Here is a 17071-nt window from a genome sequence, read left to right as displayed (position 1 = left end):
CACAGCACAGTGACTGAGCTCCCTCCTCCCTCTATAGAGGTCTGGCCCCGCCCACTCAAAACACCGCACACGTGCTCGCCTCTCTCGCCCCGCTCACTATTGCGTCACGTGGGCTACGTATCACTGCGCGGACATTTTCTTGTAGTCTCTCCTCCCTGAAGCTCTCTCCTGGCTACAACAAAATGGCTCCTCTACTGCGGACAGGGAAAAACTAGTGAGGGCGTGACGTCATCTTATCGCGCCCCTCAAACTCGCCTCGTTTACTGTCACACGGCAGCTGAAAGTTCTTACCGGCACCATGGCGATGCTGGCTGAGCGTGAGTTATGATGATGAGGAGGCAGCATGGGTAATCCATACGTATGCTTATCAATCCTTTTTTTGCCATCAATTAAAGAAAGAATTGTATTTATTACTCTGCATTTATCAATTTACTGCCAATGAAGTCAGCCATGCAACTCCCTTCAATGCATAATAAACAGAAGACTTATTCTGACACCTAGTGGCCAAGTATTCAAAGTGCATCAGTCTCAATAGTTATCATTAGATAATATTAAACAGGATTTATATAGCGCCAGCATAGTATGCAGCGCTGTACATAAAATACGGGTTGCAAATGACAGACAGATACAGAACTGTAGAGGGGTTTGTGTATCAGTTAGGTAGGTGGGGGAAGAGCTGTGGAGGGATTTGAAGTAACACATTTAGCATTTAGGCTGGGTGGGAAGGAGCTATAGGTGGGTAGCAGCCCTGTTTTGTGACCCAACTCATCAGTAACCAGCCATAAACAGCTGGGTGGTTACTGAAAAGTACCGGGAGGGCCTCCTGACTAAAAAGGGTCGGAGAGAACACTGGGTTGTGATGGCGGAAGGTGCAGTGAAGGTAAGGTGAATATAAATTGGTCCCTGTAGTCCCTTTGCAGAAACGTTGTCCTTTGTGGGAAGGGTCGGCGTTCTTATATTCTATTAAATCAGAATCTTTTCGCTGAGACTTTTGTTTTTTTTTTATTTTTCAGGATAACTGGATTGCCCATCAAGATGATTTTAATCAGCTTCTGGCTGAACTGAATGATTGCCATGGCAAAGGAGGCTGTGGTAAGTACTGTATGAGGAATTCAGATCTATTCATGTGATCAATGTGTGGTCATTCCTCGGTGTAAACAAAATCAATATCCATGTGGTCTATAGGGTATAAAAACCCCACACAAGCTATGTATTAGAGTCCAATGTAGCCCTCATTAGGCTGTATTAGTTTTCCTTTTCAATCTACAAGCATGCAGGTAGAGCATCACTCCGCTGTTAGTGTTCAGATAATGGCTGCCTGACTTATATTTTGTTGATTTTAAAGTGAACCCGGGCCCAGACAAGTTCTGTAAGCAGTTGTAGGTGGGTGGCAGCCCCTGTATTGTGAACCAACTTTTCAGTAACCGCCGGGTGGTTACAGAAAAGTGCTGGGTGGTGCGCCCAGCTAAAAGAGGCCGGGGAGAACAATGTGTGAAGTATTTGCATAGTCACCTTAAAGCGGACCTATTACCAACATTTTTACTTTACATGGAAGGGTAGACAACAATATTTTTTTAATTTAAAGTCCCTCTCTTTGCTGCTGCGAGGGGAGCATTTTATGCTCATGCTGGGCTCTTTGCATCCCTTCTGTCTTTCCTGCTGCAGCGGTATGACAACATGGGAGCACAGAGCCTCCTGAGATACCCGTGTCACGTATCCCATGAGGCCTCTGTCTGCTGCTTCTGCACATACCCCATCTCAGCCATGCTCAGATGTTTTTTGTTTTTTCCTGCAATGGGGAAACAAATGCTGATCACAGGCTACGTCCCCCTATCTCACGCCCGCGCAGTGCAAGATCGGGGGACGTAGCTGGAAGAAAAAGAAACACAAAGGAGAATAGCAGCGCCCAGCATTTCCTCTGTGCTGGGATGAGGGGGGATTGCAGGCTGGCATGGAACCCATTTGAGGAAACTTCCAGAGGGATCAGCAGTTCTGCAAAAGTAAAGGTGAGATTTTTTTTTTTAAGTTATACTTTAAGTTACTTGAAGCAGTTGAGCTATAAATATATAAGGAGCAGGAAACGTGCGCATGATCAAATTCTCTGACCTTTATTCATATCATTTGAAGCGGACCTAAACTCAACATTTTTTCTTAAGGGTTATCCCTTATACAGTGAGGGAAAGAAGTATTTGATCCTCTGCTAATTTTGTTTGTTTGCCCTCTGATAAAGAAATGACCAGTCTATAATTGTAATGCTAGGTTTATTGTAGGTGTGAGAGAGAGAATAACAACAAAAGAACCCTCAAATACCCAGTGCTGAAAAGTCAGAGCTTGATGTGCATTGTAATGAGAGAAATAAATATTTGATCCCCTATCACCCAGCAAGATTTCCGGCTCCCAGGTGTCTTCCCTGTATGCAGGTAACGAGCTGAGATTAGGAGCACCCTCTGTAAGGGAGTGCTCCTAACCCGAGCTTTGTTACTGTACCTGTATATAAGACACCTGTCCAGAGAATCAATCAGATTCCAAACTATCCACCATGGCCAAGACCAAAGAGCTGTCCAAGGATGTCAGGGACAAGATTGTAGACCTACACAAGGCATGGACTGGGCTACAAGACTATCGCCAAGCAGCTTGGTGAGAAGGTGATAACAGTTGGTGCGATAATTCGCAAATGGAAGAAACACAAAATAACTGTCAATCCCCCTCGGTCTGGGGCTCCATGCAAGATCTCCCCTTGTGGAGTTGCAATGATCATGGGAACGGTGACGAAGCAGCCCAGAACTACACGGGGGGAACTTGTCAATGATCTCAGGGCAGCCGGGACCATAGTCACCAAGAAAACAATTGCTAACACACTGCGCCCTGAAGGTCTGAAATTTTGCAGAGCCCGCAAAGTCCCCCTGTTAAAGATAACACATGTACGGGCCCGTCTGCAGTATGTCAATGAACGTGAATGATCCAGAGGAGAACTGGGTGAAAGTGTTGTGGTCAGATGAGACCAAAATTTAGCTTTTTGGCATTAATTCAAATCGCTGTGTTTGGAGGAGGAATGCTGCCTGTGACCCCAGGAACTCCATCCCCACCGTCAAACATGGAGGTGGACACAATATGCTTTGGGGGTGCTTTTCTGCTAAGGGGACAGGACACCTTCACCGCATCGAAGGGCCAATGGACGGGGCCATGTACCATCAAATCTTGGGTGAGCACCTCCTTCCCTCATCTAGGGCATTGATAATGGGTCGTGGATGGGTATTCCAGCATGACAATGACCCAAAACACACGGCCAAGGCAACAAAGGAGTGACTCAGGAAGAAGCACATGAAGGTCCTGGCGTGCCATAGCCATATGGGGATCAAATACTTGTTACACTGATTACAATGCACATCAAGCTCTGACTTTTCAGCACAGGGTTTTTGGGGGTTCTTTTGTTGTTATTCTGTCTCTCACACCTACAATAAACCATTACAATTATGGACCGGTCATTTCATTGTCAGAGGGCAAACGTACAAAATCAGCAGGGGATCAAATACCTCTTTCCCTTCACTGCATCGACGGATCTGCAGGATTAAAATGAAAGTGTTTTTTTTTTATTTTTATTATGACTTCTGCTGTTAGTGATGACTCTAATTCTAAATGACTCTAAAAACTATTTTTATTTCTAACAAATTTGACTTGAATGTTCAGGTCTGTAACAAAAAGAGATAAAGTGTTGGTTCTGATGCTCCTACCAGCATTGCACTTCCTGTCCTATAGTGACAATGTTTTCCCACCATACTAGCATGTTGTGTATATATATATATATATATATATATATAGAGGAGCGGTGTTGGGATTACATACCGTCTTTCCCTCATCCTAACCCCATAACATGAAGGTGATTTTGCAGTGCGAGAAAAGTCAGTAAGGTGACTCGATGTATAACCCAGAGGGGGAGGAAGCTGTAGGCGAGTGGCAGCCCCTGTAATGTGACCCAACTACTGAAAACAGCCGGGTGCTTCGTGCAGAGTGGTGCGCCCAGCTAAAGGGGTCTAGGGAGACCATTGTGACTCAGGAAGCTAAGTACAGTCTAAGTATGATAAAACTGAAACATCTAGCCTAGCATTTGTCGTTCTGCACACTCTTTTTTTTTTTTTTTCTCTTTTGCGTTGCCATCTTGGATTTCGCAGTCGTCTGTCACTTCCTAATATTTACAGTCCACCCCAAGGTCTGCAGTTTGAGCTCAGAATATACTGAAGCTTCCTGGGATGTGGGAATTGGAAGTGTGGGGATTCTGCAACATAAAAAAATGCATATTAAAAATGAGATCACTAGCATGGCCAGCACTCTGGTCTTTGCAGCGCTGTGTCCCAGGTTCAAGCCAGGACACTTTGCATGGAGTTTGCAGGTTCTTCTGTTTGTGTGAATTTTCTCCGGGTACTCCGGTTTCCTCCCACATTCCAAAAATGTGCAGTTAGGTTAATTGGCTTCCCACCAATATTGACCTTAGACTGTAATAATGACATATGACTATGGTAGGGACATGGGATTGTGAGCCCCTTTTGAGGGACAGCTAGTCACATGACTATGGACTTTGTACAGCGCTGCGTAATATGTTAGCGCTATATAAATACTGTGTAATAATAAATGGGAATAGGGGTCTCGATGCTTGCAATTTGCAACCAGACCCCCTGCTCCTGTGGAATAGGTGGAGACTTAGACGAGCGTGGCCTGACGTTGTATGCAGATCCACAGCTAATGGTGGTGATACCTAGAGTGGGTCAGATCCAGCACTTTCCTTCACCGTAAGTCCATACAAAGGGTTCAGCTTTTCAGTCTGCAGCAGCTACTACCTCTCTTTCCTGTGCACTTTTTCCTCTATTGCTGAGTATGGGGTCACGAAAGGATGCACAGGAGAGGGAAGTTGCAGGAAGTCCATGTAGGAATGGAGGAGCAGGTATGTTGATTGGGATGGGGGTCTGTCACTAGGAATGTGTCACAGAGCTGTGCAGCAAGTAGATGGAGTGAAAAATTCTGCACGGGGACCCAGAGCTGTGGAGTTACACCGCATAAAAGGTAGGTAGTTGTATCGTATGTAGGCGGCCGACCTGCTTCATGCAGAGTAGAGAAAGGAGCTTGGACGGTAGCTGCGTTTAGTTAACCTTGCCCCGTTCTCATTAGCAAACGCAATCCTTTGATGGCGACAGGTTCTCTTGATCCCACAGCAACCAAACTGTGTAGGTTGTTGCAACCGGCGTGAGTCACCGTCGTCGGGAAAACGTGCAAATTCTTGTCAGCTATTTGGATTCTTCTGAGCAATCCGAAGTTATTAAAGACATAAATTCTGTGATATCAGATTGGAAGTTTCATGCCTCCGGATATGTTCAGGTGTGAAATTATGTTAATTTATCCTTCCTCAGATCTCCTGATTATTCTCCTTTTGAAATACCCGTGGTCTGCTCTGCACAAGTGATTGGAGTTTAGGGCAAGAATGAGTTCAGAATGCGTCCTCGTTCACTGCTACACGATGCGCCGACAAAAGATTTATAAATAAGTTTGGCTGCCCTCACAAAGTTATTTTGTCTTTTTCATTAAAATTAGTTATTCTGTATTTATTCAAAGCATTCGCAGGTGGTACAGATGGTTCCAAATAGCAGTTCCATTTCGGGTCCACTTGGTGGCAGTATCGCTGCACGCTTAGTTTGCACCTTTTATATCTTTGCACAGTTTTCTACCTTCATCAGATCTCATCCACAGCTTCATATTCAATCACTTTGACCTCCCTACTGACTGATCGTCAGCCTGCTGTCCGTCCGTGGGATTGCTTTGCATTTCCAATGCCAGTGCATAGGTGTTCGGCATCGGGCATCCCCTGCATTTATTCTATCCCTGATCTGTGCATTCATTTGCATCCTAACACCTTAAGCCTGATTCCAAGCAGATGTTAAAATGCTCCAATTAATGAAATTATATATCTCTCTTAAAGAGACCCTGTCATGCAGCAAACCCTTGTAGGATGAGCAGTATGGAGGCTGCTGGCATCAGCAGGTTAACATACAGTTCATGTTTTCCACTCGTCAGAAGCAATATATTACTTTTAGTTTTTAATGTGGAATGGAGGAGCTCAGCTATGAGGAGAGATTAGCTGAACTGAATCTATTCTCCCTTGAGAAGAGATGTATAAGGGGGGATATGATCACCCAGTATAAATTTATAAATGGTCCATATAGAGAACTCTCTTCCCCATTATTCACTGTAAGGTCATTACAAGGCACAAGAGGGCGCTCTTTGCATCTGGAAGAAAAGAAGTTTAAGCTCCAGATAAGGAAGGGATTCTTCACTGTAAGGTCTGTGAAAATGTGGAATCGGCTCCCTCAGGAAGTAGTTTCAGCAACTACTATAGATTGCTTTAAGAAAAAGTTGGATGATTTCTAGAAGCACAGAATATAACTGGGGATTAAGGCTTTAAAATAAAAATTACAGAGACTGCTGATCCAGGGAACATCCGATTGCCGCAGGGAATCAGGAAGGAATTTTTCCCCTGTTGGAGCAAATTGTACCCGGGGTTTTTTTTGCCTTCCTCTGGACCAACTATGTCCATAGGGTTTTATATTTGGGATATGTTTGTTTCCCTAGTGGTTGGACTTGATGGACTTATGTCTTTTTTTCAACCTGACTGTAACTTTGTGTCAATTACACTTCCTTTCCTAACAAATTTCCAAGTAATTTGCTACAATGTTCTACATATAAAAATGTTGTCATACTAATTCTCAATATTTATACTTTCTAGGGAGACTCTTAGATGTTCAATATATAAAGAGTGACAATATATTTCTTTCTCCTCTTTCAGATTCTCCCGCTGATGACAGCAAGAAATCCTTCAGCCTGGAAGAGAAGTCCAAGTCATCGAAGAAGCGAGTTCATTACAAGAAGTTTGCAAAAGGTAAGCTTTACAGGTGTATTGTGTGCGGAGTCTTCTCACCTCCCTGGAACCAGGAGGCCAGTGGTTGTTCAGTGTCTGCTGGGAATGGGGTTCCTGGCCTGTGTTTGCATGCAGACCAACCACATGAGAACCTGAGATTCCATGATTGAAACTATTGGCATCCATGAATGGAATGGGTAGACCAAGGACAGTCAGGCGGGAGATGGAGGGACTGGATGAGGAGGATGGAAGTCCTCCAGCCATGAAATCACAGGCTCCGTCTAATTTGTTGCTGCTGGTCGCCAACCTTTTAAGGTCCCGCCGACCACTAAAAACACTGGCTCCCAACCGCGCATGTGCGGGAAGCCAGGTGTCACTCAGAGGGGGAGAAACTCCCCCAGGTGAGGGAAACTCCCCCAGAGTGACATCATTATGGCATAACCCCGCCCACTCTTCCATCGCAGATCTAAGCCTGCAATGGGAGAGTGGGCGGGTTGTATGCAGCCCGGACACATTCCTGAGCCTGGGAACTGCTCGGGGGAGCTAGTCAGCGGCTCTGGCCGGTACGTTCCCCCAGCAGGATCCTTCTCCTGACTCCGCTAGGGGATGCACCGACCAGAGCCGCGGACCCCCAAAATGTTCTTACGGACCACCGGTTGGCGACGGCTGTTCTAATGTACATACGAAGGAATGGGGGTGACCAGCTGACTAATAATTGTGTAGGTCCCCATTATTATTATTATTATTAATAAACAGGATTTATATAGCGCCAACATATTACGCAGCGTTGTACGTTAAATAGGGATTGCAAATGACAGACAGATACAGACAGTGATACAGGAGGAGAGGACCCTGCCCCGAAGAGCTTACAATCTAGTAGACTTCTGGCCGTTTAAGGAATGACACTAAGATGTTGATAGCAGATTCAAGAATCCCAAAGTTCTACTCTTCCCAAGGTAAATGATGCACCCGGCCATTCACATGAACTAAATATGATTCATCAGATCAGACCACCTTCTCACATTGCCCAATGGTCCAGTATTGGTGGAAAGGGCTCACATGGGCACCCTGACTGGTCTGCAGCCCCATACCTGGCAAGCTGCAATGCTCTGTGTGCTCTGACACCTTGGTAAAGCTCTTCAGCAATTTGTGATGCAGCAGCTCCTCTGTGGCATTAAACACGGTGGGATTTCCCCATGCATTGAGTTGAACCTTGGGCATTGAAGAACCTGTCAGAGGTTCACCAGCGGTCCTTCTTTGGCCCACATTTAGTAAGTAGAAACCATCTCTTACCAAGGATACCCCACTCAACCTGCCATTTTGGAAACATTCCGATTCCGGAAATGTCCAGCCATAGCAATGTAGCCAATGTCAGAGCTGCTTAACTCCGAACATCTGTCCTGCTTCCAACACATCACTTTCAGGAAGCCTTTATGTAAACCAGGACCTCCATAAGTCCAAAACTAGGAACTGCCCAATGCAAATCCCAAGTGCACCAAGATCAGACCAGCTGGCACTAAACTTTTTGCAGTTGTCCTTTTTATCAGGTGTAGGATCACTATATTCAAGTATCTCCTCCATGGCTGAGGAGTCTTTGGCAGATTAAGGATTAAGAGGTCACAAAGTTTGGGGAGAATTTATAACCCCCCCCCCTCTATTATGGATCCATTAAGATGTGTGCACAAGACATAGCAGGGGTGTAATTATGAGGGGAGGATAATTATGCACCTCCTCTGTGTTTGGCCCCGGGTCTTACTGACAAGTGCTCTTAAACACACAAGCAATGATGCAATTATCCCGCGGTAATTATAGCTCTGTATGAAGCGACTGGCTGCCTGTAGTGATGACTGAGTGACATGTTTAGTGTCTCGGCTCCTACGTAATCACCGCCACTCTCATATACCCATGCGGTGGGGGGTGCTGCTCTGTACAGCATATAACAGAATAGATTGGACCGCTGCAGTGGACCACCTTTCACCCTGTGCAGTACATATCACAATAGAATAGACCCGTCTAGTGGCCCTTATTCCACCCTGTACAGTAAATATCAGAATAGATCAGACCTTGTGCAGTGGCCCATCTCTCGCCCTGTGCAGTATATATCAGAATAGAATAGACCCATCCAGTGTCCCTCATTACACCCTGTACAGTATATATCAGAATAGATTAGACAGGCCCACCTTTCACCCTGTACAGTATTTATCACAATAGAATAGACCCGTCTAGTGGCCCTTATTCCACCATGTACAGTAAATATCAGAATAGATCAGACCTTGTGCAGTGGCCCATCTCTCGCCCTGTGCAGTATATATCAGAATAGAATAGACCCATCCAGTGTCCCTCATTACACCCTGTACAGTATATATCAGAATAGATTAGACAGGCCCACCTTTCACCCTGTACAGTATATATCGCAATAGATCAGACCCGGTGCAATATATATCAGAATAGATCAGACCCAGTGCAGTGGCCCAACTTTCACCCTATGCAATATATATCAGAATAGAATAGAATAGACCAGTGTGGTGGCCCACCTTTCACCCTTGTGCAGTATATTTCAGAATAGATTATACCGGTGGAGTGGCCCACCTCTCACCCTATGAAATATATATCATAATAGATTATACAGGTGCAGTGGCCCACCTCTCACCCTATGAAATTTATATCAGAATAGACTAGACTAGTTGAGTGGCCCAACTTTCACCCTTTTTCAGTGTGGGGAAATGTTACACCATTACTACAAGATTGTGCTATGCAAATCCCAAGACATCCAAGTCCACCAAGATAAGTTCAGCTGGCAACTTTTTGCAGCTGATGAGATTAGAGTGGCTCACGTCCCATAAAGTACTCTTAAACTTTTCATCAACAGGGTCAAAATCACACTTGGATTAAGGAAAGAGGGTTGGGTCAATTTCTTTTTTTTTTGACCTCTTATATCAGAATATATTGGATCTGCACAGTTATACATGGCCACATGTACTGTACTACAGTATTTTTCAACATGATTTTCCAGAAACGTCAATTATCAGTTTGGGCCATCTTCTTCCATTGCTCCATGGTCCCACCTCTAATGGTCAGGTGCCTATTTGTAGGAACATTCGTTGCTAGATATTGGTCAGCATTGAAAATCTAACTGGTGTTCTATGTAACCCTTTATGTGTGTTTCAACATATTTCTCCCATGGGCAGCATTGGATTTTCAACAATATCTGGTCCAGTAGCTTTTCTGTGGAATCAAACCAGACGGTTTGATTAACCTTCCCTCCAAGTTCACTGGTTGTCTTTCCTTGGACTTCTTTTGGTAGGTACGAAGCACTTACCCATCATACCTGTGAAGGTTCTCATTTATCCAGGTCATTGTATAGCAAGTTGTTGGTCACTACCGCTGGACAGGTTTTTGTTATATTGAAGATGTTTTGCTGCCCTCCAAGCTGCTTCTTCAGTTGGAAGCTTCCACATTTCTTCCTTAGCACCACCTTGGAAACTTCAAACTGAAGAAGAAACGTGGAGGGCAGCGAAACTATCTTCAACATAACGAGTCCTGTTGGATGTGACTACCTACTACTAGATAAGTTTATATCGGGAACACCACAGGATTGCAGCGTGGCTTCTCCAATATGGCCGGTCATCTCCCCATTACCATTCATCCACATCATAGTTGCCTTGCCCAGATTATTATGGTTTTCCATTTCTCAAGCTTCCAACACATCACCTTAGAAATGAACTGTTATATGATGCCTATTACATAATCAATTTTCATGTAAATAGTGTTATTAATAAGCTGTCAGTGTTTTGGCTGATTGGTGTATAGTTCAGAAAGAAAGTTCAGCAGGTGACACACTTGACCTGTCACATCTGTCATATTTACACCATTTGAGGGTTCATCATGCAACAAGCGAGAAATCAGTCAGCTGCGGGTACAAGGAAGTGCAGATGTCACCTCGATGCAGGTGTCTCAGGTGAGCTGTGACACGCTGGGTGGGGTGGAGGCGTCGTTACGTTTGCCCTACCACATGCCTTTGCCTCACTGATCAATGTTCCCGACTGTCCTTTCTCCACCCTTAAACACTTGCTGGTTGCCCAACAGCTGTCTGAGAAGTGAAGGCAGCAAACCGGTCTGTCCTCCCGGCCCCAGAAGTTCTTACGTTTTTATAACAAGCTTCTCATCCAACAAAAGGTCAGGAGTTCAGGCTTGTGAAATAAGGGACGTATAACGTTAGCAGCATGTCTCCATGGCCTCGGGCAGCACTGGGTGGAGGCTGAACAAACGTACACAAAGATATGTGTTTAATATCTAGGTACGGCTAATCAGGAGGCCAAGGGTGCACTAGTTCTGTGTGTTTATACAAGGGGAAGCACGAGTTCAGATGGAACGTTTGCTCATATTCATCTTCATGTCGCGTGTGAATGTTCTGCCTTCAGGTGTTGGGATTGGAATAAGGGGGCAGGAAATAATTATAGAGTTTAAATGGAGAGAGGTGGAAATCTGCCCCGTTAATAGAGGGGTATACGCAGAGGTGGGGAAAGCTGCGATTGATTGGCGGAGTTCTCAGGTAAACCTTTTCCCTGTCCTTGATAAATACCATACAATAAAAATAAAAAAAAAAAGGGATGCGGCAGCCAAAAAGCTAAACCTGACCTCTGCTTGCCAATTATTAGCTGTGGTTTTTGCTTTTCTTTTATTGAAAAGTTATGGCTTCAGACCTATAGGACTGGATTCAGGATTTGTACCAGGTCCAAAACCCCAGCCCACACTCACCCACTGCCTCACTGTTTTTGATCTATTTGCAACACAGCTCAGACCATTCAGTGATAGGATTTCCCCTACCCTCTGTTCCTCGACAGTGATTGTACCCACCTGCTGTTCCTCCATAGTCACGTGGACCCTGAGCTGGGACAGATACTAACAGGTGGGTAGAGCCGGACCCTTAATGCAGAACCCCAAAAGGATATATGCTACCTAGGTCTGGAATGGCCTGAGGACCTTTGTTCCCTCCTAGCTATCCCCATCTTTTGCTCAGGGTTTGTATATAGGGTCTGGCCCCATCCACCTGTCAATATTCGTCCATTCTTGCTGTCCCATGCCCAGTGTTCTCTCCGGCCCCTTTTAGTCAGGCAACCCACCCGGCACTTTTCAGTAACCACCCGGCTGTTATTTACTAAAGAGTTGCACCTCAATAAAGGGGGGCACCACCCACCTACAGTTTCTTCCCACTGCATGTCAATGAAAGACTCATAAACCCTTAAAGTTATATATAAAAATTGTAATATATTACTATTTTTGATTTTCCTAGCAATTCATGGCATTGCATTGGCTCAATGGTTTTTCAAACTTTACAGTCTCTGTATTTTCTCTCGTTGTTTGTGGTTTTTTTGACCCCCCCCCCCAATTATAGAACTCTTAGTGTGATGAGAAGTGTGGAAGTGTCCGGAATGTGTCTTATTGGTACGTGAGGCTTGGGAACAACACTTGTTTGTGTAAGGAGCCTACAGTTCCTTCCCGACATCGAATCAGGACTTTGATGAGGAAGTCTGCATAGGGTGGAAGAAAGCATTCTTTTGATGTAAACTTTTAAAATTTCTGACAAAATTGGAAATTCTTATGCCGACGTCTTAAAAAAACAAGTTGGGACCCCTCAAGATAAGTCAAGTCCTACACAACTGAGATCAATAAGTGCACCTTGAAGTGTTGTTTTGTACCATGTTGTAGGGAAGTATAGTTATGCCTATAAACAACACTGTAGAGATAGGTAATAGGAACCCATACTACCCATATCGCGATGTAAGGTAATATGATTGACGGGTATCATACAATATACATTTTATTGGTATCTGTCAACTGGCTTGGTGCAACTGGTAACCAACGTAATCAGCTACTGTAAACCCGTTAAGGTAAACCTAGAGCTTTCCCATTGACTGATGAATATCATGGCCAGCCCTACTATTTGCTGATGGACATCAGGAGTGGTCACTGACAACAGTTAACGAATCGGCAATCTCAAGCCACCAACAATTGATTAAAACCAGCAGCGTGCGATAATCAGTGTGTAGTACTTCATACGGTAAAACAATGAGACCCTTCTTTCAATTCTCCTTCTCTTGCAACCCTTTTCCTACATATGGCCCATTTTTCGCACTTGTTTCGGTGATGAGCTATGGCCTGTCATATGAAATTATGCTCTTTTCTGACAACGTAAAATAAACCGTTTAACTGAACAGATGCTGCTTGGTAGTTTTTTTTTCTCTTTCTAAAATGCAAACTTGGCTGCAGATTTAAAAAAAAGGTGCCTAGGCAGAACTAACTGCTTAATGCAGAACTAAACTGAAAATAAAAAAAAATCACTTTTTTCCTGCAGATACCTTGAAGGCACTGGACCTTCCCTCGATCCAGTTTCCTGTCATCCTCTTTGTTGCCGCCATTTTCAATCTTCTCTTTTGTCTTCTTGCTAAGTCACCCGAACTCGAACTGTGCAAGCGCCAGATCAGGTGACGTAGTTCTTTGTAGAGGGGGAAAAAAAGAGATCAGATCCCACCACGCATGCGTGAGATTGGCATCTTTTTTTCTCTTAGTAGAAAAATGCCCCTTCTGCGCAGAAAATGCACCCAGATTCTCCCATGATGTGCAACATGGGTATCCCGGGAGGCTTTGCATTCCCATTCAGTCTTGATCTCCGCATCAATTTAAAAAAAAAAAAAAAAGTGTTGCACTTAAAATAAATCAATAAATAACATTTATGTAGAGTGAAAATGTTGACTTTAGGTCTGCTTTTAATTGTTTTCTTTTTCCTAGCTACAATCTATGAATATATATCCTTACCCATCAATATGAAAGAGCAGACACCTCTCCATGTGCTCGTTACTCCATGGGACGTCTTGGGTGGACTTCTCCCTCTGGCCCCTTTTAGCCAGGCTCACCACTGCTTTTTTAGTAACCACCCGGCTATTTTTGGGTGGTTACTGAAGAGTTGGGTCACAATACAGGGGCTGCCATCCACCTGCAATTTTTTCCCACCCAGCTTAAAAATATTTTCTGGGCTAATGACGAAAATTATGGAGAGGACGATGACGAAACCATGGAGAGGACGCATGGTCCCTACAATGACGAAACCATGGAGAGGACGCATGGGCCCTTCACTGGAAGCATCTAACTGCCATCATTTGAAGAGGTGTCTGGCCACACAATGTATTCTATTTCATACTCTCCCTCGTCTAGCAGACACTAAAATGTATTCAAATGCATTATGTAGCTGTTGCAGAAGCTCTGATTAGGTAATGATGTGACGGTGTGGAATTTCTGCACGAGGATAGAAGTTGGCGAAGTGAGAGTTCTGTGTGGTTCAGCTTCTGGAAAGGCTGCAGGCCCGGTGCCAGGTGGAGCCCTGAGTCACTTCCTCTGCCTCCTCCCTGGCGGCTGGAGGAAAGGTGGATGCCCTCGGCGATAAGGTCAGGATTGCCCGAGGTATACGGGAATGTGGTGCAGCCCCGGCCCTGCATTTTGTCACCTCACCAGGACTTCTTGTGAGACTGTCTCCATAGCCCTGCTGGAGCTTTCCTGCCAGTCTGTGCGAGATACAGACCATCTCCGCGCAGTGTTTACATCTGGGAAATAATCTTCAATACGTTTCGAACAATAACAGGGTTTTTTCTTCGGTCTTTTTTAAGCATCGCTCTTGTTTGCCACACAGATTCATATTTAGGTTTGATGGAAACGTTTGAACGGATCTGGGATTGTTTTTTATTTTGGCTTTTGTGCTGTATTTTTTAAATTCTATCTGATTTTCCTTTGGAAGCCGTGAAGAGAATGCCAATAACAATGTTAAATCAGATTGCAAATTTACTCTTTGGTCTTTGTTGGCTGCTTCCTGCTACAGACGGAAACGCTTCTATGGGTATTCAGGAGCCCAGTGGAGTGATAACAAGATGGTAGAATGAGGCACATTGAGGCCAAATGTAACGCTGGTCATAAAGGAATGTGGGGCTACTGCTCAATTCCTTTATGGAATGTTATTTTCTGATTGTCCTGATTCTTTGTCTTTAATCCTTTTTGGAGTTCATGAGCAGGTAGAGAGGTGAGGAAGTTTGCAACTTTTCAAATATTCTTCCTCTACAAGCTGGTGGCTAGTCAAAAGTAATGAAGCCAGACAATTGCCATTTTCAGGAACAATTGAAGCAATTATATTTTTCTTAAAACAAATGTATTTAGCCACTTGTGTCCCAGGTTCTATTTTAAACTGGCACAGGTCCCGACCTACATCAAGGCTTGAACTGCCGACTGTGATGGACATTGCCTTTTGAGGTGCAGCATCAACCCTTGGAGCTGTCGTGAGCAGGAAGGAACACAACTGACAACCCAGCAACTTCCTGTTAGTCCTGAGCCTAGGGCAGAGCTGATGCAGCTGTAATGGAAGGCCCAACATATGCCTGGCAAGCGGTTAAGAATGCACTCGTGGTGTGTGCCCTAGGTAAAGCTATGTAGACTGACTTGAGCTGGATCACTTGCAATTGTTGGTCACTACACTATCCTGTAGAAGAATAGCTGATGCTCACCTCCATGTCAATAATATGTTGTGGAACTAACATTCAAGTTTAAAAATGTGGCATCAGGCTGGCGACAGGCGATGTCCCTTCTGCAATGAGCATTCTTACTTGCCTGATCGCAGTTCCAGCTGTCAAAGTTTGCTGAGCATGTGTAGCTATCTTGATTGCCTGGATACTCCTGAAACATACCGGCTTCCCCTGCGTGAAACAGCAGTGTTCTCCCCAGCCCGTTTTAGTGGGGTGCTCCACCCGGCACATTGCAGTAACCACCCGGCTGTTTTTGAGTGCTTACTGAATAGTTGGATCACAGTGCTCAACCCGAAAATGTTTTTAAGCCGGGTGGGAAGAAATTTTAGGTGGGTGGCAGCCCCCGTATTATGACCAAACTCTTTAGTAACCACCCAAAAACAGCCGGGTGGGTGCTGAAAAGTGCCGGGTGGTGCGCCCAGCTAAAAGGACCTGGGGAGAACCCTGGGTCACAATACAGGCGCTGCCACCTGCCTAAAATTTCTTCCCATCCAGCCTAAAATTTCTAGATTGAGCTCTGACCAGGACTGAATGAACTCCCGCATGCCTACGTGGGAGTTACATCCTTCCAGTTCAGGCAATCAATGTGGATTGGAATGAGGAAAAGAAGATGGGGGTTCCTGTGACGGAACAGGTGAGTATTCACTGGGTTCAGTTCCACTTTAAGGTGAAAGAATGCTTCTCTTTGACAGTTGTCACCAGGCCAGGTGTCCTCATTTCATGCATTTCTTTCCTCGTGCTGATGACAACATTAAACTTGGGTTACTTTTTATTTTGTTCATCAGGACAAACAGGGTGAATCTACCCAACACGTTAAAAGGCACCAATAGAAACTTGATGGAGGTTGTAATCCTTCCTGGTTATACATAAATAGTAAAAATAACTTCACAGATCACTTGCACATCCGTCCCTTCTGGAGATCTGGTAACCAAAGGTGTGTCCTGCCTGTGGCAAGATACAAATCTCGCTACCTAGAAACACTACATTTCTACACATCTATGAGTCTTGCTCTTACCCCAAACATTTCCTCTGACTTTCCACTCATCTCAAGCTTCTGAAACCTGTTCATAAAGTGTTGATAAAGATTATGAAACTAATCTCCACCTGATAGCATCAGATTTTGTGCAATGATGATCAGTGCTTTGCTTGCCATGTATTATTTATTCCAAATTGGCTATTAAGAAGCTCCATTCTTGTCAAGCCATCACTACGGATCTCTGTTTTTGCCTATGATAATCACTGATATCGAAGTGATATATGCTATCTAGGAAACTGTAGAATCTACGCTTAGGCTGGGTACACATGTGCAATAATTGTCTTTGGAATGGATCTTTCACGTTCCTTTCCATTGCATGAATAAGCATTGTACATACATGACGGAGCTGCACCCCGCTGCGCTCCCTCCCCTTTACTTTCATTGTGATCGTCCGTGGATCCCTCAGGATGATTGAAGAGAGCTGTACACACGCCAGATTCTTGTTCGATATGAGCCTTGAGGCAGTTATAAGACGAGAATCATCTGATGTGTGTACAGACCCTACATCAGAAGATTCTCGACCAGTATGAACGGTCTGGCTAATCTCGGGCAAGAATCTTGACATACACC

General features: G+C 44.5%; 1 protein-coding gene across 1 annotated transcript in view; it reads left to right on the top strand.

The window, feature by feature from the left end:
• The first annotated feature begins 298 nt into the window (after positions 1–298).
• The window catches only part of PINX1 (PIN2 (TERF1) interacting telomerase inhibitor 1), an 82038-nt gene continuing 65265 nt past the window's right edge, over positions 299–17071 (top strand). Inside the window, exons 1-3 of the mRNA XM_072409137.1 lie at positions 299–317; positions 988–1092; positions 6830–6922. Coding sequence (XP_072265238.1) covers positions 299–317; positions 988–1092; positions 6830–6922 — 217 coding nt within the window. The remainder of the gene's footprint in view (positions 318–987; positions 1093–6829; positions 6923–17071) is intronic.

Source organism: Pyxicephalus adspersus, chromosome 4 (assembly GCF_032062135.1).
Source record: "Pyxicephalus adspersus chromosome 4, UCB_Pads_2.0, whole genome shotgun sequence".
Lineage (NCBI taxonomy): Eukaryota > Metazoa > Chordata > Amphibia > Anura > Pyxicephalidae > Pyxicephalus > Pyxicephalus adspersus.
This window is presented reverse-complemented; position numbering and strand designations above follow the sequence as displayed.